Here is a 24910-nt window from a genome sequence, read left to right as displayed (position 1 = left end):
AAGGCGCCAGAACCTGCACTTGGCCGTGTCACCCGAGTAATTATTGGCTTCGAAGCAGTACCGGATTGTTTCCCACTGTCCCACGGTAGACATCAATCCATTTCGAGGCCAGCCACTAAGTTGCAGTGCTTGAAGTACCTTTGACTGTAGCGGTTGCTGTCAACCCCCAGGAAACCCAGAATATGACCACACGTCCCCGGTGTCCCACTGGCGTGACGACGGATTCGGCCCAGTAGCGCGTGCAGATCTCCCTGTCCATGATGCCGTTCAGCTAGCCCCGATCGTTGCCATGCGCTAATTGGGCGACCTCAATCTTGGAAATGTCGAGCAACGAAGCCGATTAAGGACCTTGCTTGATGCGCCTTCTGAAGTTTGCCGAGGAGCAAATTCCAGTACGCGACGTGTACCCATTTGCAGGAGCCACAGCCTGCTCCAAGCGGACTGCAATAGAGGATGAGATGTGCGTTGCCCTAGCCAGCCTAGGAGAGATTGGCAGGCACTTTTGCAGCCTTTAAACGGTGGAAGTCTGCCCGAATTAGCTCGCCCGGTCCACAGCCACAAGTTGGAGCTTGGTTGATCCTGAACTGCGCCAGTGCGGTTGCTGGACACTGTGGTGTGAATCACCGCAAACGTCCCAAGTTTGAGCTAGAAGTCATTGAGAGACATGCCTCATGCACATCAGGGTTGGAGCAGGATTTCAACCCTCGAGGCTAATCTTGGCCAGTCCTGCCCCCGAGGTTTTTTTTTTTTTTTTTTTTTGGCATGCCGACCACTTGACTCTCGACCATACCATATGTAGCGGAATATTGCCAGGGGTTTTCCTGTTTGTCGTCGGTGTTCTGTGGACACCTGACGAAGCACAGCACTGCGAGAACAGGACTGCCCGTGCAGCCGCCCCCCAGTGTGCCTGACCAGCTCCTCTGGACAACACACGCCCTGCGTCAGAATTGGGAATGAGTGAGTGACAATATACTTCTGGCACGCCGGTGTCCGGCCCGCGGGGTTGACAGCGGGCGGTATCTTATGCGGCTCTGCTTGAGAACGGGCCGCAACATACGGGCTCGAAGCATGAACATGTCGCAGCCTGTCATGTTTGAGCCTCCTGCAGTGATGGTTCGACAGCTGTGGTGTCTGACACGAGGTCCCTAGCGCGGGTGATTGAGACTAGGGCAGCCACGCAGCTGCAGACACCCAGATGGGCCGCCCCTCCCCAACACGCCACGCACTGTAGTCTAGGGCCCCCCATCCCTGAACTCGAGTGACCCTGAGAGGGGGCTGTTCCACGAGCAATACTTTGACCAACATCCGACCGACACCATACGCACGCCACCTGCATCGGGAATTTCCTGGCCTCACGCTCACGACGCACTGCTCTTGAGCGGGCCCTGACGACGACAACGAGCGTCACCGGCTGGCTGCGGGGACTTGAGGCTGCCCTCGTCACGACATAAGCCCGCAAGCCATCGAAGGTGCAGCTCGAGCGCTACTCTCAACCACCGAGCATCCCAAAGACAACACCGTGGCCTGGGAGCAACACTCGAAGCGTCGTTTAGATTGCATCTCGGATTGCTCCAGACAGTTCTGCCTCGTCCTTGCTCAGCCCCGCCGCTTCGCTGACTGTCAAGATTCTGTATGGCCATAATGCCCCACGACCCTCGCACGAGCAGCATTATTCTCGACGACACTCGACCCGGCGACCACTCATAGCTTAGCATTCACTGGCTGCTACTCCTTTGGTGTGCAAAAGACGCCTTGGCTCTGTGACGCATAGAGTACATCGACGAGTCCGACTCTCCATCGAAAAGACGTAGACCCCTACTCGGGCAGATCACTGGAGCGCCGGCGTTTCAACGCGCCCCCGCCTCCACCGTGTCTGTGCCCGGGCAAGAGCCGTGATGGCGTATGCAGACAAATCGAGGCAGTCGTCGTCAGGCGGCAAGTCCGGCGGCTTCTTCTCTCGTAGCAAACATCGCAGCGACAAGCGGAATACTGGCAGCGAAGAGGGTCGATTTCTTGGGGCCGACGATGCCTCATCCATATATTCTCGAGCGTCTCGACATGTGAGGGAGTCATCGATAGTATCCGTCGACCGCCCTAGCTCCCCAGAATCCGGCGTCAATTCTGCAGCACCGAGCATTTCAGCTGCCCCGTATGACAGCAGCTTGACAGACCAGCGGAGTCCTGCGTCAATGGACTATCTGCCACGCAGCGATCAGAACCCCATACGGCGCGATCCGCTACCGCACCACAACAACGGTCAGCAATATACATCGGCTGACCAAACTATGGGTCCCCCGCGACAGCCTCCAGGAAGCAACGTGACTATGGCCTCGACTGGCCGTCAGACGCAGTACCAGCAATGGGGACCGGCAGGAAAAGGGCCCATGCCAAGAGGCAGCAATGCACCAGCGCCTGCGCAGTTTTCAGAGCGTTGGGACTCTCTAGGTCTCCCATATGGTTACAACAACAGACCGTCGCGGGAGAGCGACCAATCTAGCGTATTCTCAGGTAATGGAGCTCCTCCCCAAGATTACGGTTCAACACAGCGCTCATCCAGACCAGCGATGCCGAGTGCCACCTCACAGAGTTCCGTGGCCTCTCACCAGTCGCACAGAGATTCTCAACGATTCACCAAATTTCCTGGAACCCAGCCTGCGTTTCAACAAAATAGCCCAGAAGGATTTTCTCTCACACGGCCTGACGATGATCGTGTCGTGGAACAAATGTTCTACGAATTAATGCAGAAGCGTGCATGGCACAACTTACCTGAGCAAGCCAAACGCCAGATGATGGCATACCCAGCGTCAAAGAAATGGACGCTTATCTATCAAGACCGTCTCACGGAATGGCAAGGCGATCAGAGAAGGCGGCAGACGGCTCGAGTGGGCCAGTATACCAATGTCGACGTTACAACATACTCGGACGAAGAAGGTGCGCCAGAGTGGTATGTCCGCAAAGTCATGGATAACAGCCTGGACTCGAAGGGCATGGGCAGTCTCGAGGTCAACCTGCGAACTCAGCAAATTGGCTGGGTGAGGCGATTCATCGACTGTCAAGGCCAGGTTGCGCTCACCAACGTCCTTCTCAAGATCAACCGCAAAACAGCAGTCGGTCCAGCAGCCCCGACTGTTCAGAAGGACAGCGAGAAGAACCTCGACAAAGAATACGACATTATCAAGTGTCTTAAAGCTCTTCTGAACAACAAATACGGCGCCGACGATGCCTTGGCGCACCAGCAGGTTGTGGTGGCATTGGCGACCTCGCTTATCTCACCACGACTGACAACCAGACGGCTTGTCAGTGATGTTCTCACATTCTTGTGCCATTGGAAAAGCAGTGACCCCTCGAAAGATACGGACGATGGTCATCTCAAGGTCATCCAGGCTATGGATCAAGTACGAGCGCAACAGAACGAGAACGGACGTTTCGACGCCTGGATGCGCCTTGTGGAGGTCACCGTGGATGGACGGGGCAAGATGGGGAGTCTTGTTGGCGCAAGTGAAGAGGTCCGAAGCGGTGGTGTTGGCATGGAGAACCTGCTGATGGAATACGCTGTTGCGACGCTTATTCTTATCAACATGATCATCGATGCTCCGGAGCATGATCTTCAGCTTCGTATGCATCTCAGGGCGCAGTTTGGGGCCTGCGGCATCAAGCGCATCTTGACCAAGATGGAGGCTTTCCAGTACGACTTGATCGACAAGCAGATTGAGCACTACCGGACCAATGAAGCGATCGACTATGAGGACATGTTGGAGAGAGAGAACAGCAGCATGAAGGACAGCGTTGAGGGTGAGGTCAAGGATCTGAACGATCCAGCACAGATTGTCGAAGCCATTCAACAACGCCTTCAGGGCACGAAGACAAACGACTACTTCGTCTCGGCGCTCCAGCACCTCCTTCTCATCCGTCAGCAACAAGGTGAAGAGCGTTTGAGGATGTTCCAGCTTGTTGATTCAATGCTCAGCTACGTCGCGATGGACAGGAGGCTCCCGAACATGGATCTTAAGCAGAGTCTCAACTTCACGGTGCAAAGTTTACTAGACAAGCTTCACACTGATTCGGAAGCCAGACAGGCGTTGGATGAGGCGCTTGAGGCTCGGCAGATTGCCGAGGCCGCCATGGCCGAAAGAGATGAGATGCGAGCGAGACAGGAACTTGGGGCCGACGGTCTTGTGGCAAAGTTGCAGAAGCAGTTGGACGAGCAAGCTCGGTTTATCGAGGCTCAGCGGCGGCAAGCGGACGGGCTCAAGGCCGAGGTCGAAAGCATGCAAGCAGTGCGTGCGAAAGAAGCTCAAAGATACGAGCTGGAGACGCGAGAACTGTACCTCATGCTTCGGGACGCTCAGGATGTCGCGGCCTCGCAGGCTTCCAAGGGAGCTGCCAACAGCAAGGCAGGGGACGACGATCCGATCCGCATGCAAGGTATCCTGGATCGCGAGAGGCTCATGGACCGCCTTGCTATGCAACTGGAACGGCAAAAGACTCAATTCAAACTCGAGGGTAGGGTCTGGGGCGAGACTATCAGTCCGTCAGACAGACTGCGAGCATTACGCGAAGAAATGGACGACTTCGTTGCGCCCGAAGGTGCAGGTATGCCGCCGCCAGGCCTCAGCACAGGCGGTATGCTCGGAACTGTACAAAGACAAACCAGGATATCCAGAAAGCCGGTCGAGTCGCATGACCGCGAGGAGCCCCGGCCTGAGGATATGGATGGTGACGATGGCGTGGTATACGAGAAGCCTAGAATGGTCGAGATTCGGCGCCCTGTCATGGATCCGCGACAAGCGAGCAACCTCATGAACGAGATCCAGGCTAAGGGCCGGAAATACGACAGCGACCCCGACGAACCCGACGCCAATGGTGCAGCGGACTCTGACCAGCAACCCAATGCGGCAGCGGGTGCACCAACCATCCAGATCAGCGACGACAATGGCATTTCTACAGGTGCTCCCGCACCTCCAGCTCCGCCTATGCCTGGCATGGCCGGCGTGCCTCCCCCTCCTCCGCCGCCTCCCCCAATGCCCGGTATGGCCGGCGTACCGCCACCGCCTCCGCCGCCCCCGATGCCGGGCCAGCTGCCCGGGGCTCCTCCTCCACCACCGGCCCCTCCCATGCCAGGAATGGCCGGTATCCCTCCTCCACCACCCCCTCCGCCGCCCATGCCCGGTATGAAGGGAATGCCCCCTCCTCCTCCGCCACCAATGCCAGGCATGAAGGGCATGCCACCACCTCCGCCTCCACCGATGCCTGGTGCCATATCAGGCCATTTCCTCAGCCAACAGTCTACATTCTCCCCAGTGCCTGGTATTGGTCTACCTATTGTTCGGCCAAAGAAGAAGCTCAAGGCATTGCACTGGGACAAAGTTGACGCACCGGAGACAAGTCATTGGGCAGCCCACACTCCCTCCGCCGAAGCAAGAGAGGAGAAATATGCCGAGCTCAGCAAGAAGGGCATTTTGGATGAGGTCGAAAAGCTTTTCATGGCCAAGGAAGTCAAGAAAATTGGCACCGGCACCAGCAAGAAGGACGAGAAGAAACAGATCATCTCCTCAGATCTGCGCAAAGCCTATGGTAAGCTTCTTTGCAGGATGAACTTGGTACCACGGGAGACTATGCTAACAGCCTGCCAGCCATCGCTTTTGCAAAATTCAACTCGTACTCAGTCGAGAAGATCGTGCAGAGTATCATTCATTGCGACCGCGAGTTCCTTACCAACACCGTTGTTATGGAGTTCCTGTCAAAACCTGAGCTGTGCAATGTCTCCGACAATACCTCGAAGCAGATGGCGCCCTATAGCAAAGACTGGACGGGCGCTGATGCCAAGTCAGACAATCGCGAACAGGATCCCAGCGAACTTACTCGCGAGGATCAGATCTATCTATACACTGCTTTCGAGCTACAGCACTACTGGAAGAGCAGGATGCGTGCGCTTACACTTACACAGACGTACGAAGTCGAGTACGAAGAGCTCACCGAGAAAATGCGCCAGGTGGTGACTGTTTCCGAGTCGCTGCGAGACTCGGTGTCTCTCATGAATGTCCTCGGATTGATTCTCGACATTGGAAACTACATGAACGACGCGAACAAGCAGGCGCGGGGTTTCAAGTTGAGCTCTCTTGCCCGCCTCGCTATGGTCAAGGACGACAAGAACGAATCGACACTAGCCGATCTCGTGGAGCGCATTGTCCGCAACCAGTACCCGGAGTGGGAGAGGTTCACTGATGATATCAACGAGGTCATTGCAGCTCGGAAGCTCAACATCGAACAACTCCAGACCGACGCCAAGAAGTACATCGACAATGTGAAGAACATCCAAATGTCGCTTGACAGTGGCAATTTGAGCGATCCGAAGAAGTTTCATCCCCAGGACCGCGTATCGGGCATCGTTCAACGCTGCATGAAAGAGGCCCGACGCAAGGCGGAGCAAATGACCTTGTACCTCGAGGAGATGGTGCGCACGTATGACGACATTATGGTGTTTTATGGTGAAGATCCTACAGATGAGAACGCTCGCCGCGATTTCTTCTCCAAACTCGCCTTGTTCGTCCAAGAATGGAAGAGGAGTAGGGACAAGAACGTCGAGTACGAGGCACTCCGCCGCCGCAACGAGGCAAGCATGAAACGCAAGCAGGCAGCGCTCAAATTAGGTGCGGATGGCGAGACCCCGCCTCCATCACCAGCATCCGCAGGCGCCATGGACGACTTGCTCAAGAAGCTGCGCGACGCCGCACCACAAACCAGAGATCAGCGCGATCGCAGGAGGCGTGCCCGCCTCAAGGACCGCCACCAGGTGCGAATCGCGTCCGGGCAGAAGATTCCCGACCTTAACGAGATACCCGAGGCCGAAGCAGTGCTCAACAAGGACGGCGGGCCTGCAGCCACGGATTCGGATGGCAACCCCCTTAGCCCTGGGATGCCACCAAACGGCGAGAGCGCGGCGAAATCCGAGGACGGCGACGACAGTCTCGCGCAACGCGCCGCCATGCTCTTGCAGGACATGCGCAGCGGTGATGGTGCTGGAGACGACGGCGAGTCCAAGGAGGAAAGAGATAACCTGCGCAGATCCGCCGCCGAGGAGAGGCGGGCGCGGAGGCGTAGGGTAAAAGGCAGCTCAAACAGCACCGGTAATGCCGAGGCAGACGAAGGCGCTGCAGAAGCTGCCCCGGAAGAGAAGCCTGCTACGGCGCCATCTGAGGAGTGAGTGAGAGATGGCAAATACACAAAGGGGGTTGACTCTTAGAGACCTTCAAGCAGGAGTGCTTGGGAGCATTGATATCCACGCAAGAGCCATTTAATGTTTAACAGCATGCCATCAACAATGGAAGTGCCCATCTGGCCGTCCCTCATCTTGGATGAGTATCTCTATATACATGTATTGTGGCTACACGATCGGGCTACGTATCCCAGGCACGTAGTGCTGCATGCTGGGCAAAGCCGGGAGGGGTGTAGAAGCCAGCCGCAGGGAGAGAGGTGTATGTATGTGTGAGTATGAGCGTATTTATGTCAGGGTCTGGACAAATCAAGCTAGATAAAAGAACTTCTGTGATATCTCTATTTAGTGCACATCTGGCGGTCTGATGCGTCGTTGTTGCGGGCATTGACAACTGCAGACAACGGATCAAAGTCTGTGTCAGAACACCTGCCACCAGCACACAATGTCGAGGGTAGTCGTACAGTCTATACTATATTTACACACAGCTGCTCACAGCTTCAGGACAAGCCAGTCGTCCTTGCGGATCGTGCCACTCCGCATCATCCCCTCGACCAACCCGCGGACGGGCCCTTGCATCTCCATGCCGCCATGCCACCACTTGGCTCCTGCGTAGGCACGGATGAAGCCGTCTGGCCCGGAGACGAAGAAGAGGTTTTTGCCTGCTTGTTGTTGTCGTTGTTGTCCGCCATTACTGCTGCTGGTGCATGCACAGACGGAATGAGCCGGGTCCTTGGCGCGGTCGACGTCGTTGTCACCGGCGAGGCGCTCGAGCAGGCCCGCGGAATGCCATACACAGCGAGTGGGGTCGCTGCTGGTGCTGTTACGAAGACCGAGATTTCGCGTGAGGGCACTGGAGACGTCGTCCTTGGTTATGAGCGAGTTCTCCTCGTCGACAAAGTACTCGATGTGGAACCGCGGGCCGTACTTTTCCTTCATGTCCAGGATCTGCCGAGTCAATGACGGCGATCCGGCAGATGGCGAGGCTGTCCTTGGTGACGATTCTTCGGTGGTGTTGGTGTTGGTGGTGATGGTCGCTGGCTTGGAGCCACGCCACAGCCATGAAAACCATGGTGAGCCACTGCTCCTTGCAGGTCCATCTTGTCGTCCAAGGGCATCAACTCCGTGGCGGTTAGCCCATAGTATTGATACTGTAGGCAGGTCGGTCTCCGCGGCTGGCCCCTGCTTGCTCTCAAGCAGTTTATGGGCGACTTGTAGAGCTGGGGCAATGCCCGTTCCACCAGCCAGGAAGACAACTTGCTGAGCTGAGCCCAGTCGCTTGGACACGTCGAAGCCCATGTGCGGCCCGCGGAGCCAGATCTGGTCGCCGACCTGCCGACGAGACAGGTAGTTTGACATCTCGCCGGTGTCCATCTTGCGGACCAGGAAGCGCAGCTCGTCCTCGTCACCGCCGCTGACCCGGCCAGTGGGATCCTCAGAGTCCACTACAAGCGGCGGCAGCGGCGTGTAGTGCCGCGCAATCTGCAGCTGGGGCTGCTTGATCTCAACGGACCACAGGCCGTGCTGCCAGGCGTCACGGACCGAGGACGCGTTGATGGCCGCCGCGCCGGGCTGGTCATTGCGGATGGTTAGTATAAAGGCCGTCGGCGAGATCTGCTCCCTCGAAGTCACTGTAAAGGGGGTGAACTTGGTCGGGTAGACCTCGCCGCTGGAGCTGCTGGATTCGACAAATAGCCATGCCCACCCAGCAGCCCCGAGGACAAGGGCTGCTGCGAAGAGGCCTCGCCTCCGGGATTTGGGTGGACTACCGGACACTCTCGGGCCACTGTCATCTGCAGGCCGCGATTCCTTTGCTGTAGATGCGGGCCGGCGGGCTGAACTGGCAATGCTTCGAGATGTCTGTATCCGACGAGTTTGCTTGGATGCTGTACTGTGTATCGACGTGCTTCTCAAAGCTGCCGCAAACGGGCTCGCAGATCTGGCCGGGCTCGACCGAAGCCCCAGGCAGAGCCGGCACAGACCGTGTCTTGATGTGGCCATGGTCGTTGACCTTGCTCGCTGTAAGGTCAACCAGGAAAGTTGCTGGGCCTTCTTTCGAAAATGGCGAAGTTCAATTGGTGCGCGAACCTCAAAGACGACAGACAGTGTGCACACGGTGTCTCAATCGCAAGACGTGGGGGGGTTCGGCACGGTGTACGAGATGTATAAGCCTCCAGACCTTTTTCCAGCTTGCAACTTGCAACTTGCAACTTGCAACTCATACAACCACGACAGCCACACGGTAAACCTGGACGCTTCCCAACTTCCTGGAGCTTGGGACCACCGAATGCCACGGCTGCCCGTTTCAGCCCTCAGGCGCGCGCACAGAATATCGCCACAACTTGCCGCACTGCTCCCCGTGTGCCGTGATCTAAGTTCCGCCCGTAGCGAGCTTCGATGGATTCGTGAGCACGTCATCGCCACGCAGCACAACTCGAGGGGCCGGGATGCGCAAGAGCTTGCAGTAGCCCGGCTGTGCAGCCAGCGCGGTCGGGGTGTTCCTCTCCAGTACTTGCTTGGCTCGCAGCCGTTCGGCCCTTTAAATATTCAGTGCCGCCCAGGCGTTTTGATTCCTCGACCTGAGACCGAGGCCTGGGTCTATCATTTAGCTCGATTGCTCAACGAGCCTGCAACTGCTCCAACCTTGAACCAGAGTTCCCAAGCAGTCAACGTTGTCGACTTTTGCACAGGGACAGGATGCATACCCCTGCTCCTTACCTCATTGCTGCAACACACCTACGACAATATCAAAACTTATGGTTTCGACATTAGTACACAGGCTGTCGCTTTAGCCAATCACAATCTTCATTTGAATCGAAACCAGCTGAAGGATTCTACCAAGTCCATTCGCTTTGTACAACACGACATCTTTTCGGGAGGCTGGCAGCAGCACCTGAACCAAGAACGCCATGGAGAGGTGCAGATTGACATCCTCTTGTCAAATCCGCCATACATATCGACCAAAGGGTTCAAAGAAGATACAGAAAGATCTGTTCGCAAGTTTGAGCCGAAGCTTGCTCTGGTTCCAGACACAAATTTAAGCTCACTCTTTCCGCTAGTAGTGGCCGAAGACATCTTCTACGCCAGACTGCTGCAAATTGCCCGCCAGGCGCGTCCGAAACTGGCACTATTCGAGGTCGGAGATCTCAAACAAGCGACCAGAGTTGTCGAGATGGCTATCGCTAGTCAAGACTGGGACCACCTCGAGGTCTGGCGAGACTGGCCAGAGATGGTGCCAGGCCCTGGTGAGATTGATGGCTTGAATGTGAACGGGGTCCAGATACCCGTGAGGGGTAGCGGCAACGGCAGATCTGTGTTATTGAGAAAGAATCTTTTATAATTAGAGAATAGGTAATTCCTCCACCCTATCTTGCGGGTCATGAACATCGGCAGTTGGATAAGAAGATGACAGTATCAAAAGCGATGACGGACACTGTGTTATGCCCACCTTCGTCCTGCGATGACGTTCAACCTGCTATCTCCGAGTGGATGTTTGTCATCCAGCCGACTTCCCAACGAACGTGCCCATCCGAGTGAACCGCTGCGCGCGAGATGGCCTAGACTTGCCAACCATTAATATCGTAGCCGTGGTCTTTGAGGAGCAAAGAACAGCCATGTTCCGCCCCGCTCTGCGACAGGCGTCACGCCGACTGGGTGCACTGCCGAGTAATAAGGCTTATCCGAGATCCGGCTGTAGACGGTGGCTCAACACCGTGACGACATGTCCAGAGCCAACATGCGAGTGTGCCGACACACCGCCGATGCCCAAGGACCTCCCTATAGACTATAAGGGCAAGCTCGATGGCCTCATCTCCAATTATGCCCAGCAAGTCCTTATCTGCACGGGCAAGGACGACTGGGCGTCCCGCATTGAAGAGGACAACGATGGGGACAACCTCGCTGCCGATCTCAAGGAGCTCATCGGCCGCGGTGGCATGTTCAGCGACGTGAGTGGGAACCTGATCCGGCATGCCCTTGCCTCGCTGCTCTCTGAGAGTGAGAGTGAGGGAGAGAGAGAGAAATAGTCTTTGGTAGTTATGCTGACGGTAAGTCTCTTGCCTCTTCCCAACCACCAGCCCTTTCACAACATCTCCGTCCTCAACTCGTCCTTCGCATCGTCCATCTCGCGCCGCCCAGAGGTGCAGACCACATCAGCCTTCCTCTTCCCGAGCTTCAAGCACATCCCCTTCCTGCCCCGGGTGTCCTTTGAGTCGGTCGAGGCCCTCGTCAAGGGCTACCTGCTCCCGGACAAGCTGCACCCCATGCACGACGGCCTCTCCCCGATCCACCGCGACCGCCTGCTCCGCAAGGAGGCCTACCGGCAGCTCCTCTACGGCGTGCGCGACGTGACCGACGTCGTTGTGCTCATCTGCGGCCACGGCGGGCGCGACCTGCGCTGCGGCATCATGGGCCCGGCCCTCCGCTCCGAGTTTGAGCGGCAGCTGCCCCGTGCGGGTGTGGACGTGCTGCATGGGCCCGTCATCGACGAGAGCATCTCGGCGCCACCCCTTGCCGGGACCATCGATGACCCCCCGCGGACCGCGCGCGTCGGGCTCATCAGCCACATTGGCGGGCACAAGTTCGCGGGCAACATTATTGTGTATATCCCCCCGACGTGGAAGAACAATGGCGGCAACCCGCACCCCTTGGCTGGTCACGGCGTGTGGTATGGTCGGGTCGAGCCGAAGCACGTCGAGGGGATCGTCAACGAGACTATTGTGAAAGGCAGCGTCGTCAAAGACCACTTCCGAGGAGCCATCAAGCAGGATGGCGAGATGATCAGGCTCTAAGAGTGTCCCGCACATTGAGGAAGCGATAGGGACTCCCCTTTTGGTGCAGAACGCGTGGCGACTATTCGACATCGCGTGCCGCTCTGGTTGGCCGCTCTTGTACAATGAGAACAAATCCTCAGCTTCGTAGATACCATATAGAACTACCACATAACTGGGAGCCTGCAACCAGGAGACCACAATACATCTTGCTTGAGCCATGAACATATCTTGCTCAAGTTTCCCCCGCCGTCTAGGAGACTCGCAGAGCCAGCGGCACAACTGCTACCATGGGCTGACTCGTATGGCAGCGACAGGGACGGCTGAGCAAGTCAGAAGGAGCCAGAACAACGGGTTTCCAGAGGAACATGGATCTGGAAGGCTCACACCTCCTGAAGCCTATAGACCACGGGGCCTAGGGATGCAGAAGTACAAAGGGGCAAAAGGGTCTGCTTGCTTCCTATCGGGTTCGGTTGGTATTTCGAAACAGCCAGCTGCATTGATAAAAGTACATTCATATTCTACACCTCTAATAAAGTATCGTACACATACCCAGAAGGCATAACCCACCTCTCCCCTTTCTCTTTCTTGCCTTCCCCAACTAGCCTCATTTCGCCTTGGGGATGATGAAGTTAACCATAGCCCCTGTGGCAGCGGTATATATCTTTGTCGCACGCCGGATATCGTTGCCGTCGACGAGCTTGGCCCGCGCCTCTGGAGACTTGTAGATCTGCTCAGTCACCCAAACCTGGAAAGCATCACCCTCGGGCCCGCCCTGCGCAGGGATCTTGACCACGCACCGCAGCTTGCCGTTGACCTGGACCGCGCAGGAGCGCTGCTTGGGCTCGACCAGGGACAGGGTGTCGTCTGTCGTGGGCCACTTGTCGACAATGTTTGCGGTCGGCCGAGTTTCATCGGGTTGTGCTGAGCTAGGGAAGATGCTCGGCTGCCCCGGGCACAGAATGCTCCAGTACTCCTCGGCAACGGCGGGTGTTATGGGCGCCATCATCCGCAGGAGCCGTGTCGTAGCCTCGACCTTGACAATGTCTGAGGCTGCGGCGCGCTCTGCGACGAGCGTGTTGGTCAGGCTCATCAGCGTCGACACGACCGTGTTGAGCGAGTATACCTTTTCGTACGCGAGCGTGGTCGAGGTAATTGCGCGCTGCGTGGCCGCCCAGATCCGGGCATCTGCTTCCCATTGGGCCGTTGCGGAAGCGCTGGGCTGCTGGGAGAAGTACGCCCAGGCGTCCCAACTGCCCGTGTTCCCTGTGGTAACAGGTGGGAGGGACTTGACGAAGCCGTGGAGCTTGCTGATCCAGCGCGTCACACCGGCAATCTTGTCCTCGTCCCAGTTAAGCACCTCGGCTACGGGAGCCTGGAACAGCATGTGCGCCCTGGTGGCGTCAGCACCATACTTGCCGATGAAGTCGGTCGGGTCTACGCCGTTGTGCTTCGACTTGGACATCTTCTCGAAGGATGACTTGGTTTCCTGTCCTGTGCCAACCACTGTGGGTCTCGATGGGTTGGATAGGTCGACCTCGTCGGGTTTGAGGAACCGTCCGGTCTCGGGATGGGTGAACGTCTTGCCGTGTACCATGCCTTGTGTAATGAGGCGCTTGAAGGGCTCAAGGTTGGATTCATGCAGCGCGGCCTGCTGGGGTGAGCTGGACCCGGTAGTAGGGAACAACGTGCCCATGACAGCCTTGAAGAAGAACCGAGCATACAGCAGATGCAGGATCGCGTGCTCAACACCTCCAATGTAGACATCAACGGGGAGGTTTTGCTTCGCCGCAGTTTCAGACACCGGCATCGAGGAGTTGTTGGGGTCTGCGAATCTCATGTAATACCAGCTCGAATCCACAAAGGTGTCCATTGTGTCGGTATCTCTCTTCGCAGGGCCATGACATTTGGGGCATTCTGTGTTGACCCATTCTGTCGCGGACTCTAGCGGGTTGCCAGTATGTCCGCCAGCCCAGTGATGATCCACCTTTGGTAGCTCGACAGGGAGTTGCTCCTCAGGAACGGGCACTTCGCCGCAAGCCTGGCAGTGGATGATGGGAATGGGTGTGCCCCAGTATCTCTGTCTGCTGATGAGCCAGTCACGGAGCTTCCAGCGCTCCTTGAGCTCTGTGTCTTTTAATACAGAGCTGATTTTCTGCACGATGGCTTCGGCGGCCTCATGTGACGGCTTCCCAGCAAGGTCGCCGGCCAGTGAGGTCATGTAGCCTGATTCGACAAACACCTTGTCGCCCATGTCGGTAGTTGGACCATTCTTCGTGGGCGTCAGAGCATGCTTGATAGGCTCGTTCGGGTTGTGGTGACGCCAGAATGCCATATCTCGCGCATCATGAGCTGGCACTCCCATCAGGGCGCCTGTCTCATAGTCGCCACGAACGTATGCTGCTACATATACAGGAAGCTTCTCGTGGAACGCAACCGACTGGCCAGGGACTTGAGCGAGCGGATTTGTGGCCATCACGGTCTTCACCTGGTATCCTTCCATGGAATCGTGCGGTAAGTCCTTGGCGCGGGCAATGAAGTCTGCCAGCTTCGAGTCCTCCTCCGCGAGTGCCTCCGCCTCGGCAGATCTGGGCGAGATGGCGATGAACTGGGCAGCAAAGATTGTCTCTGGTCGGGTCGTATATATCTTGAAGTTCTCGAGATAGCGATCCTGGCCTTTCAGGGGCACATGCAGTTGCAGTCCCATAGGGGCGTGAGCTGGGAAAACGTAATGTGCGCCCTTTGTCAGGCCGAGCCAGTTCTCCTGCATGGTTAGGACCCTCTCTGGCCAGGCCTCGTTCTCTCCGAGAGCTTTAAGATCACGCAGAAGAGCTTCCTTGAACTGGGTAATGTGGAAGAACCACTGCTCGAGCTCGCGTTGCTCGACGACTGCGCCTGAACGCCATGACCGCCCGTCTGCGTCCACTTGCTCGTTGGCCAGAACAGTCTTCTCAACTGGGTCCCAGTTGACAGTGGCCTTTTTGCGACTCACAAGACCATGCCGACGCAAAAGCAGGAAGAGGCTCTGGGTATGCTTGTAGAAGCTCGGATCACAAGTCGCAATTTCCTACAGAAACGATACTTTCAGCGACGACGCTATCTTTCTACGCTGCGAGATGCTAGGACCAACCCTTGACCAGTCAAAACTGGCGTTCATCAACTCCAATTGGGACTTCATGCGCGCCATGTTCGTAGTTGTCCACTCGGCCGGGTCAATACCTCTCTCGATGGCGGCGTTCTCTGCTGGCAGGCCAAAGGCATCCCAGCCCATGGGGAGAAAGACGTTCCGCCCCTGGAGCTTGCGAAAGCGCGTCACCACATCGGCAATAGTGTATACTCTGAGGTGGCCGAGATGCAGCTTGCCTGAGGGATACGGAAACATGGCCAGGATGTACATGTTGTCCTTGTCAGCCTCAGAGCCGTCGATCCTTGGGGCAGAGCGGTTGGGAGCTTGCACGGCATGCAGTTTCGGGTCCAGCCATCTTCCACGCCACTTCTGGTCGAGTTTCGGCAGATCGAGCGCGGCAGCTGCATAGAACCTAGGGATCACGTAGCGTCGAGGACACGCCGTTGGGAGGCAGCGTATCCTCCACGTTGGGCGGCTGGCCGCCCGGACTGAAAGCAACATTGCCGCCTCTTATCGCATAGTTCTTCTGGCCGTGTGGTGGCACTGCCGTGGCGGCTCTTCTTTGAGCATCACACAAGGTACGGCCGTGCTGATGATGTCTTTGGCGTGCGACGTTTAAAAAGCTGAGCCTTGTGCATCTCTCAAGTTGGGGCTCTCAGATCTGTGGACCCATTGAGATGCCGGCGGTGCGGTACACATATGCCGGGTAGTCTCAGAGCTTAAAGCATGCCCGCATGGCAGGGGGCCCTTGCCGCTAAAGGGGCTCAGGGGCCTCCAATAGTGGGCTGTAGCTCTTGCGCATCTCAGTGACCTGCCGCCAAGCTGGACCCGGACCTCTGTATGCTCCCTTCGATCTGCAAGTCCATTCCACGATCTCTCATCGGCCACCCTTCTCCAGCTTGCACGGACGCCGCCGTATTTCAGTGCACCACCCCACGACCTGCATTGGCTTCATTATATCCTGCAGAATATTCCCCGCTGCCGTCTCGTTGCAGCTGGCTTTGTTTCAAGAACAGCAAGTTGGCGGCTACCTCATTGACCGCCAAGCGCCACTGATATCATTCCCCAGCACGCTCAATTGCGACACCGATTTGCTGGCCACAACAACATTCCGAAGGCAACGAGACGAGTTTCAGAGTATCGCAACAAGGACACGACTTCCCCAGATTGATCGCCATCGCCCTTGCTCGACCTTCGCCGCCTCAACTTGCGCGCGGGACCGGAGCTCAACGCCACAGACAGGAGATGCTCAGCTTTGTCTGGGTCTACTCGAAAAGATAGCATCTCCTGGGGAGATTCACCTGCTGCGCAACCTCTACGGGGCATCTGCCGTCCGCGAATTGCTATGCCGTCACACTACTCCCACGCCAACCAGGGCCATACACGCGACTCACTCGAGCTTGCTTCACTGGCTTCATCAAGTGGTGCTGGCGGCGCCTACTCCGAAACAGACTCCCGGCCGTCGATTTCGTCGTCGCGAAAGCTATCCTTAGAACAAGATGACCCCCTCGACGACAATAATCCGGCAGCGCGGCCAGGCGCGTTTGGGCGGCACCAGAGGTCATACTCGGTGACGTCAAACACATTCGACTTTGCTGCCAATCTCTTCCCGTTATCATCATCTAATGAGGCTGGGTATGCGCCCATAGGCGCCCCGACGGCTGCTGGACAACGTCACGGCGGGCTTGGTGCGACCTTGGAGAAACACAAGACATTGACATATGTGAATGGGCTGGGCCTGATTATTGGGATAATTATCGGGTCCGGTATATTCTCTTCACCAAGTCAGGTGAACATCAACGTCGGTTCACCGGGTGCGTCTCTCATTGTCTGGGCCGTAGCAGGCGTGCTTGCGTGGACAGGCGCTGCTAGCTACGCTGAGCTAGGAGGAGCCATACCACTGAATGGAGGGTCGCAGGCGTACCTTTCGAAAATCATTGGTGAGCTGGCAGGGTTTCTGTTCACCTGGGTGGCAGTTTTGGTCCTCAAGCCGGGGAGTGCGGCCATCATCTCCATCATTATGGGCGAATATCTTGTACGTGCCTTTATCGGTCCAGATGCCGAGACGGTCAATATCTGGGTCAACAAGGGCATGGGCCTAGTTGGGCTGTTCGTCGTCACATTCCTCAACTGTGTGTCGACCAAGCTTGCCACGAGGATCAACGATACACTTATGTTCCTCAAATTCATTGCGCTCTTGGCCGTCACTATTCTTGGAATCGTCGTGGCCGCGACCGGGCTGTCATACGCCGGAGACCCAAACACCGAATGGAAGACGAAGGATTGGTTTGAAGGCACCAGCACTGATATCAGTCACTGGGCAGTGGCTTTATATGCGGGCCTGTGGGCATACGACGGCTGGGATAACGTAAGTTGATTGAATCAGGCGTATCTACCCACGATAACATGCTAACAGAAACTTGATTGTAGACAAACTTCGTTGTTGGCGAATTCCGCAATCCCACTAGAGATCTCCCGAGGGTGATACATACGGCAATGCCTGCTGTCATCATCTGTTATCTGCTCGCCAACATGTCCTACTTCCTCGTACTTCCTTTGGCGACCTTGAACTCCTCGAATGCGGTAGCAGTCTTGTTTGGAGGCAAGATCATGGGTCCCATTGGGTCTTTGGTGTTTGCGCTTGTCGTCAGCGCATCCTGCTTTGGCTCTCTGAACTCATCCACATTCACAAGCAGCCGTCTGGTATATGCTGCCGCCAAGGAGGGATACACACCACCAATCTTTGGCCGCATTGGCTTTGCTGCTGCCGAGCCTGGCCTGCAAATCACGCGTTCCCAGAACTGGTTCGCAAAGCGTCTCCAGCGCGCGTTCGGCGACGAAGAGGCGGGACTCTTCTTCACGCCCGTCTATGCGCTCATCTTCAATGGCCTCATTACGGCCATTTACGTCATCGTTGGCGAGTTCGGCGAGCTCATTACCTTTTATGGCGTCGCGGGCTACTCGTTCTATTTCCTCACCGTCCTGGGTCTCATCATCCTGCGTGTCAAGGAGCCGTCCCTCGAGCGCCCGTACAAGACGTGGATCACGACGCCCATCATATTTTGCTGCGTCAGCTTGTTTCTGCTCAGCCGGGCCGTCTTTGCGCAGCCCCTCAAGACCCTGATCGTTATTGCGTTTATCCTGATTGGCATCCCCGTGTACTTCTGGCGGATACAAGGCCGTGACCAGGTTATGAAACGGGAGACGGCTGGGTCGCGGTCGGCCGCGCCTGGGTGGCAGTTCTGGAAGAGGTGGTTCTGAGCATCTGATGGTAGTTGCCGCCAACGGGTGCGAGATGTCCTACTGGTTGCATGTAGCGCAAATGTCAGGCGTCGCCACCTTGGGGCATTCACCCTCACGAGAGAGCACAGAAGTTGCAGCATGGAGTTCATCTTACCCAGGTACTCATAGTATTCGTTTTTGCATAGCCATGGTTGTCGGTTAGGACAAAAAGCGAAAATTCATTTGCTTTGCACGCATACATGTGTGTTTCGAGATGGAAGGATAGCGTGAAATGCTGCTGTGCTGTTGCTTAGCTCCCTACGATTGATTCATCCATTTCAAAACATGCTGCTCATTATCTCGCAAAAGCTGCGCGCTGCTGGATTTGTCTATAATTACACGCGCGCGTGACTCGCCCTATTTGCGCCTAAAACGCCTCGCCTTGTGTAGCATCACATATTAAGACTCCCCCACCCAACACGTGCCCTTGCCTTAAGAGAGCAGCCAATTGTTCCCCGAGCTGCGCCGATCCCGGCCCTTCTCGTACAGCCACTTGTTGTTGAGACCAACAGTGCTTCGCTTGCCGCTCGTAGGAGTAGGGCTCGGGCTCTCGGGCCCGCCGCTCCCGAAGATCGAAGAGGCCGTGCTGATACCCAGGGGGCTGGGCGGGCCCATGCTGCCGCCCAGAGACGAGCGGCGCGCGCCGCCAATCGCTTTGTGCAGCAGGGGGCTGCTCGGCGAACCGAGGATGCTGGCCTTGAGGCCGTTGCCGCTGCTTGTGAGGGGGCTGCCGAACTCGGACTTCGAAGGCGTGGCGCGGTTCGACTGGGGAGAGCCGGAGAAGCTGCGCTTGCTGCTCGCAGAGCCCGAGATGGATGGCGTGCGCGAGTATCTGGGAGGCGTGCTGTACACGGACCCAGGGGTCGGCGGCGCGGAGGAAGGGGGGAGACCCAGTAGTTGGCGCTGAGCGGACGTCAAGGGAATGTCGGCAAGTTCGTCGGGCTTGCGCCATAAAGGTAGCAGGTTGATGAGGATCTGGACAACTGGAATCACGAGGATGGCTTTCCATATAAGCCCCGAGTACTGCGAGATGGCGAGGCTGTCGCGACGCAAGACGAAGTCAGCCTAGGGGACTCGGTCAAGGTAGAACAAAAAGACCTACGATTGAGGCAGGAAGCTCTTTGTCGAAGGAAAGAGCTTGTGCAGCAAGGTGTTGGTCGCGAAGAGCGCGACCAGCACGCCAAGGTTGATGGTGATGGAGCGGACGTTCTTTTCTGAGAAGCTTGTCTGTTCCTGCCTCCGCGTGATTTCATCCAGCCGAGGATGCCGCCATTTCCCTGGGCTCTCTGTCGGGGCCGCTGCTGCGGCCTTGACCGGAGTCGAAACTGTCTTTGTGAGCGCCGACGACGAAGACATGGTGACGCGATATGTGGGCGACAGAGGCTGAGGACACCAGGCTTTATGGATGCAATTTGAGGCACGGGCCGTGGTGTTGCTGCTGGTTGGGTTAGTACTTTTTCGCAAATGCTGCAGGCCGCAGCGGTCGTTGTCGACTGCCAGAGGGCAAGGAGTGTCGTGGTCGTCGAGATGTGCTTTGTTTGGGAGCAGGAGCTGCGCAGCAACGAGCACCCATGGTAAAACAACACCAGACGGGCATTGCAGCGCACCCCTGTCGCTCTGTCGAGCTAGCAGGAACTCGACAAAAGGGCAGGCCGAGGAGCAGGCCTGGCGCCGGACGCTGCAGCCACACGCAATCAGCCACACCTCCACTTGCATGCAAGGCTCGGTCCATGGCCGCCCCCTTGCCTGCTAATTCAGGCCGCCATGAAGCAAGCTTACGCAGGACTTGGGATCCGGCGGGCCCAACCCCACTTGAGCTTCGTGAGCCACTTGACGTTGCTGCCGTCATATTCCCAGGTCACTTCGGCTCGACCGGGCACAGTCATATCACAGTTCGCACGAGGACTCTGTCAGGCCGGCCAGACAGACCACCGCAACTAAGTGTACCGACAAATATAAGAGGCTCCCCTTCTTCCAAAGCGCCCAGCTACCATACCTTACAAGATGGGCGCCGGCGACTACCTGACCAAGCTCGATGAGAGCCTTAGTGCGCTCGGCAGCCAGTGGAATGGCTATTCGACTGGCATCGCCACTGCCTTTGTGGTGATGCTCACCTACTCGGTCATGTCCCGCGTAGAGCCCGAGATCCATCCCATGCTTCTCGCCCGCCAGGCTCAAGGCTCGGCTGTCCGTCAGGAGGGCCAATCTCCGATCTACAGAGCCAACTCGGCACCGCACGGCTATCCGCTCAACAGCGGACTCAATGTCAAGACTCCCGGAGCCTCCAAGTGGGCCGCAGGCCGTGATGGCGACTTGCGCGACATCTGGAGGAATGCCATCTCGGGCGACGCCGGCGCCATCCTGACCGTCCTTGGCCGGGAGAAAGTCCTGGATCACAAGCTATGTAAGCAAGCACCATTGCTACGGTCTGAGTCTGAAGTGCCCACACTCACAATGTCCCCAGCCGAAATCACCCGCCAGATCAATCTCGTCGGCCAGCACATCGCATCCCAAGGCGGCAAGAAGGTTGCCATTTATCTTCCCAATTCCGTCGAGTTGTTGGCAGCGCTCTTTGCGTGCAGCTTCCACGGTCTCACTGCCGTCCTCATCCCGTTCAACGTGTCTGATGCCGAGCTTGTGTCCATGCTCCGCCGCTCTGAGGCCGATGCTGTCGTTACCGCAACCGGCTCTTTCCCCTTCGACAGTGTCGTTAAGAGCTACCCCGGCCTTCGACAGCTGATCTGGGTTGTGGATGAGGGAAGCAAGCACATGGACTGGAACGAGGTGCCGCAGGGCACTGGAAGCAGGGTCAACGTCTCTACGTGGCAGGACATTCTCAATGACAACCCAGTCGCGGCCGGGCTGGAATTGCCTGCTGCCGAAGGCCAATCTCCTGCGAAAGAGGTGATCATGTTCACCAAGAAGGGCGGTGACCTTGAAGAGATGGTTTCATTCACACAGGGCAACCTTGTCTCTGCCGTATCTGCCCAGCTCACCGCCGTCCCCTCAAAGTACAAGCTGTCACAAGCAGATCTCTTCCTGCCGGCGTCGTCGCTGGTTTCGCCTTTCACCCTCGTCATGACCCTAGCAGCTCTGCACGCAAATGCGTCGGTCGCACTGAACTCTGTCGCAGGCGCGACACCAGATCTGGAGCTCGCCACCGCGGGTGTGGCACCGACTGTCATCGTGACCGAGCCCGAAGCCATCTTAAAGAGCCATGAACAGGTCAACGGAAAGCTTACTTCCTACATCGCGAAGGCTTCTCACTACGTCCAAACACGGAGCCTTGTGCAGAACGGAGCCATGCCCGCAGCTTCGTTCCTAGCCAGCTACAATGACAGCATTCGGCCGGTCTTTGGTACGACCCCTGGTAAATTGCGCCTTCTCTATGTCGCCGACACCGTTGGGACGCAATCTTCGAGACTCTCTGAGGCCGCGTTGTCCAACTTGCGCGTTTTCACTGGATCGCGAGTTATACATGCCCTGGCAGCACCGCAAGTTGCAGGCGCGGTCGCACAGACTCAGTTCCACGACTACAGAGTTCAGGGAGATGGTAGTGGTACGCACTATGGCGCACCATTAAGCAGCGTGGAGGTTTACTTGAAAGACAGCGGCAGCCACAAGATCACGGACACGGACTACACGGGCGAAGTTGTGGTTAGAGGCCCTGCTGTATCTGGAGGCGAGGCCTCCATTGGTATTATTGGCAATATCCGTCAAGACAACACGCTTGGGCGTGTCTGAAATGTCGGCATCATCGTCGAAGCTGACTGTATATAGCACTCAAGCGCAGGCGGGGAGACCTAAAGAAGTCTTCCAATGGATACCCGAGATATGTGAAATGTGTTAGGATCAACAGGCGTAAGATCAACCTTTAATTGTTGATTTGATCTGCTAGTCGCTTTAAAAGTGTTGAAGAACCCCAGCTCTCTAGGGGACTTTCTGGAGGACCCTGACAACGTCATCCGTCCTCTAGCCCCACCATAGCTTCCGCCCCCCTCCATGGGGAAAGAAGGGCGAGCTTCTCCAAGCCCAGAGCTCCAGTGCACGTCCAACTGCTCGCCAATTCGGAGTCATAACTGCAATCACGGACATAGCAGGAAGCAGAAAAGCCGTTCATCATGTCACAATCAACAGCTCTCGTCACCGGTGCGACTGGCCTGCTCGGCAGACAGGTCGTCAAGGCGTTTGAGCGGGCGAACTGGAACGTCAAAGGCACCGGCTTCTCGAGGGCGGACGGTGTGTCGGTACTCAAAGTCAACCTCGAGGATGCGTCTAATGTTGAGAAAGCCCTGGAACACGTCAAGTAAGCATTTCCAGGTCAAGTCCTGTTGTACTCGCGGCTAATTGACGTGGTAAAGACCGCAGGTAGTTGTGCACTGTACGTTGCATGCCTAGAACTCGGCCCGGTCGCAGCTCGATGTCCTCTTTGAAACCACAACTCTATTCCGACCAAGGCTCACAATGCTTCCCACAGGTGCGGCGAACCGCTTCCCAGATAAATGCGACAAGGACCCCGAGGGCACGCGGGCCCTGAACGTGACGGCCACGGGAAGCCTCGCGTCGCTGTGCGCAAAGCGGGACATCCTCCTGATCTACATCTCGACCGACTACGTGTTCCCCGGGAAGCCCGGGGACGCTCCATACGATGCGAACGCCGAGCCCGCGCCGACAAACATGTACGGGCAGACCAAGCTGGATGGAGAGGCCGCCACGCTCGAGGCGTACAGAAAGGCCGGCAAGCAGGGGCTCGGCGTTGTGCTGCGTGTGCCCGTGCTGTATGGTGATGCGGAGATGCCGTCGGAGAGCGCAGTCAATGTGCTCATGGACGCGGTGTGGAAGGCACAGGAGGCGTCGGCAGACAGCAAGACCAAGATGGACCACTGGGCTCTTCGGTATCCCACGAACACGGAGGATGTGGGCAGAGTATGCAAAGGTGAGTGTCCCTCAGCCCATTCTTCTTAGATCCATCTGCGCTTTCTCGGGTTCCTTTCTCCTTGTGCGCAAACGACTAAAGCTCGAACATAGACATCTCGGTCAAGTACCTGGAGACAAAACCCGCGGACCGCGCCTCGCTACCCCAGATCCTGCAGTTCTCCTCGGAGGACAAGATGACAAAGTACGAGATCTGCCAGCACTTTAGCGACATCATGGGCCTGCCGATCGACGGCATCGAGGCCAACACGGAAGGGAACGACCCCAACGCGTCGGTGCAGCGGCCATACGACTGCCACCTGAGCACTCAGGCGCTCAAGGACCTGGGTATCAGCGTGGAGACCATGGACTTTGTGGCGTGGTGGCGGTGGCAGGTCAAGGCCTTCAGGAAGTGATGGGGTTTGGTCTCGGTGGCAATTAGACATTAGGACGCGTGATGGCGGCAGCGTCGTGTCTGACTGGAGATATGTTGTGACTGCGCGTCTGAAATTATCTTGCAATGCCACTGGTCCCGTCTGAGTCGCGATGGATGCAGGGTCAGGCTCGTGTCACGAGAATTGGCGTTTAGAGTCAAGCCTGACTCACGAGTTTGTCCAAACTCATCTAAAAGCATTTTTGGTGATGGGTTATTACTGATCAGCACGGCGTGGGACAGAGTGACCAAGACAAAGAGATGACTGCCACCTAGTGTGAATAAGTAGCATTCTCCAGGAGATGCAGGTGTACTGGAGCGGCATAACCGTGTCAAGATGCCAACAACAAATACCGAGGCACTGCTGGAAGGTCATTGCATATCCACAAGATACACCAATAAGTCACTGCCTTATGGCTATGGCGCAATTAAAAAAAATTAAAAAAAAATTAAAAAAAAATTAAAAAAAAATTAAAAAAAAATCCCGACGTTTACTAGCGGATCTTTTGAGTTGAGCAGTCTGCCTCTTTGGCCAATGAGCAAGTGTCAGCAGCGCTGCGTTGTTTGATTTGCAGCCGCGGCAACAGCCCACTCACATGTCCGCTCTCTGGGTCCTTGATGCAGCGTCAATCCGGGGGGCCCTGGGAATTAAGGGTATCTGTGGGTTCCTGTTTCCTCTGCGAAAAAGGGAAAGGGGACACGTGGGGTGGACACACGCGCCAGCGCTCAGTCTCCAAAGTATAATGCGTTGTTCCTGCTGGGACTGAAACGGGACAGGTGGTCACGCTACCTTCTTTACCTAGTACTCAAGACCAGGATGCACGCGAGCCAGTCGAGCGCATTCCAGCTACGTATGAAGCCTGACCAGCCCGAGTGGAGATGACGATTCAAGTCCCCCTCGCCCCGAGCTGGAGGCGATGCATGATAATAGCGGGAGGAATGCAGCCAATGGCGAACAGGTGAGACAACACAAGCGAAGGACGCAATTTCGATGATGCAGGCACCAGAAGAGTCCAAACGCGCTAGCCAGCGAGCATGGGCGGGCGGGCCCTGCAATTACGGCAAGGGCAGGCGCGACCACCGCGGCCCCACGCAGCGGAAACGAAACGGCGCAGGGCTTGGATGCTCAGCTGTCACGGCAGGAACCAACCCTGGGGCCCTGCCAAGAAACT

At 56.8% G+C, this 24910-nt stretch overlaps 10 protein-coding genes across 10 annotated transcripts; 6 read left to right on the top strand and 4 right to left on the bottom strand.

Annotated features, from left to right (window-relative positions):
* Nucleotides 1-1310: 1310 nt before the first annotated feature.
* On the bottom strand, nucleotides 1311-1805 carry B0I36DRAFT_108737 (uncharacterized protein). Its single transcript, XM_046147850.1, has one exon. It carries the CDS (start codon nucleotides 1713-1715, stop codon nucleotides 1359-1361), a length of 357 nt encoding a protein of 118 aa, XP_046014255.1. The 5' UTR covers nucleotides 1716-1805; the 3' UTR covers nucleotides 1311-1358.
* On the top strand, nucleotides 1806-7455 carry B0I36DRAFT_108745 (uncharacterized protein). The gene is made up of 2 exons (XM_046147851.1): nucleotides 1806-5574; nucleotides 5634-7455. Exons 1-2 carry the CDS (start codon nucleotides 1896-1898, stop codon nucleotides 7202-7204), a joined length of 5250 nt encoding a protein of 1749 aa, XP_046014254.1. The 5' UTR covers nucleotides 1806-1895; the 3' UTR covers nucleotides 7205-7455.
* An 87-nt stretch (nucleotides 7456-7542) lies between these two features.
* Nucleotides 7543-9240, bottom strand: B0I36DRAFT_321388 (uncharacterized protein). The gene has a single exon (XM_046153697.1). It carries the CDS (start codon nucleotides 9212-9214, stop codon nucleotides 7706-7708), a length of 1509 nt encoding a protein of 502 aa, XP_046014253.1. The 5' UTR covers nucleotides 9215-9240; the 3' UTR covers nucleotides 7543-7705.
* A 193-nt stretch (nucleotides 9241-9433) lies between these two features.
* Nucleotides 9434-10645, top strand: B0I36DRAFT_321387 (S-adenosyl-L-methionine-dependent methyltransferase). The gene has a single exon (XM_046153696.1). The coding sequence runs from the start codon at nucleotides 9501-9503 to the stop codon at nucleotides 10551-10553; it is 1053 nt and encodes a 350-aa protein (XP_046014252.1). The 5' UTR covers nucleotides 9434-9500; the 3' UTR covers nucleotides 10554-10645.
* A 74-nt stretch (nucleotides 10646-10719) lies between these two features.
* B0I36DRAFT_321385 (Sucrase/ferredoxin-like-domain-containing protein) lies at nucleotides 10720-12310 on the top strand. Its single transcript, XM_046153695.1, has 2 exons — nucleotides 10720-11160; nucleotides 11290-12310. The coding sequence occupies exons 1-2, from the start codon at nucleotides 10828-10830 to the stop codon at nucleotides 12001-12003; spliced, it is 1047 nt and encodes a 348-aa protein (XP_046014251.1). The 5' UTR covers nucleotides 10720-10827; the 3' UTR covers nucleotides 12004-12310.
* Nucleotides 12311-12589: 279 nt separating this feature from the next.
* On the bottom strand, nucleotides 12590-15379 carry B0I36DRAFT_373676 (leucyl-tRNA synthetase; the record flags this gene model as incomplete). The annotated part of the gene is made up of 2 exons (XM_046160214.1): nucleotides 12590-15049; nucleotides 15113-15379. 2 exons carry the CDS (start codon nucleotides 15377-15379, stop codon nucleotides 12590-12592), a joined length of 2727 nt encoding a protein of 908 aa, XP_046014250.1.
* Nucleotides 15380-16454: 1075 nt separating this feature from the next.
* B0I36DRAFT_240720 (amino acid transporter-like protein) lies at nucleotides 16455-18370 on the top strand (the record flags this gene model as incomplete). Its single annotated transcript, XM_046149786.1, has 2 exons — nucleotides 16455-17477; nucleotides 17540-18370. The coding sequence occupies 2 exons, from the start codon at nucleotides 16455-16457 to the stop codon at nucleotides 18368-18370; spliced, it is 1854 nt and encodes a 617-aa protein (XP_046014249.1).
* Nucleotides 18371-18593: 223 nt separating this feature from the next.
* Nucleotides 18594-19961, bottom strand: B0I36DRAFT_383277 (nuclear pore complex component-domain-containing protein). The gene is made up of 2 exons (XM_046160948.1): nucleotides 19494-19961; nucleotides 18594-19430 (listed from the first exon to the last, which is right to left on the bottom strand). The coding sequence occupies exons 1-2, from the start codon at nucleotides 19745-19747 to the stop codon at nucleotides 18824-18826; spliced, it is 861 nt and encodes a 286-aa protein (XP_046014248.1). The 5' UTR covers nucleotides 19748-19961; the 3' UTR covers nucleotides 18594-18823.
* Nucleotides 19962-20130: 169 nt separating this feature from the next.
* Nucleotides 20131-22400, top strand: B0I36DRAFT_287688 (uncharacterized protein). The gene is made up of 2 exons (XM_046151626.1): nucleotides 20131-20795; nucleotides 20856-22400. The coding sequence occupies exons 1-2, from the start codon at nucleotides 20396-20398 to the stop codon at nucleotides 22133-22135; spliced, it is 1680 nt and encodes a 559-aa protein (XP_046014247.1). The 5' UTR covers nucleotides 20131-20395; the 3' UTR covers nucleotides 22136-22400.
* On the top strand, nucleotides 22401-23741 carry B0I36DRAFT_321379 (uncharacterized protein). Its single transcript, XM_046153694.1, has 4 exons — nucleotides 22401-22697; nucleotides 22753-22772; nucleotides 22869-23327; nucleotides 23420-23741. Exons 1-4 carry the CDS (start codon nucleotides 22513-22515, stop codon nucleotides 23719-23721), a joined length of 966 nt encoding a protein of 321 aa, XP_046014246.1. The 5' UTR covers nucleotides 22401-22512; the 3' UTR covers nucleotides 23722-23741.
* The last annotated feature ends 1169 nt before the right edge of the window (nucleotides 23742-24910 follow it).

The sequence above is a fragment of the Microdochium trichocladiopsis genome, assembly GCF_020744255.1.
Source record: "Microdochium trichocladiopsis strain MPI-CAGE-CH-0230 chromosome Unknown B0I36scaffold_4, whole genome shotgun sequence".
Classification (NCBI taxonomy): Eukaryota; Fungi; Ascomycota; class Sordariomycetes; order Xylariales; family Microdochiaceae; genus Microdochium; species Microdochium trichocladiopsis.
Note: the sequence above shows the minus strand (reverse complement) of the source record. Positions and strands in the feature narration are given on the sequence as shown.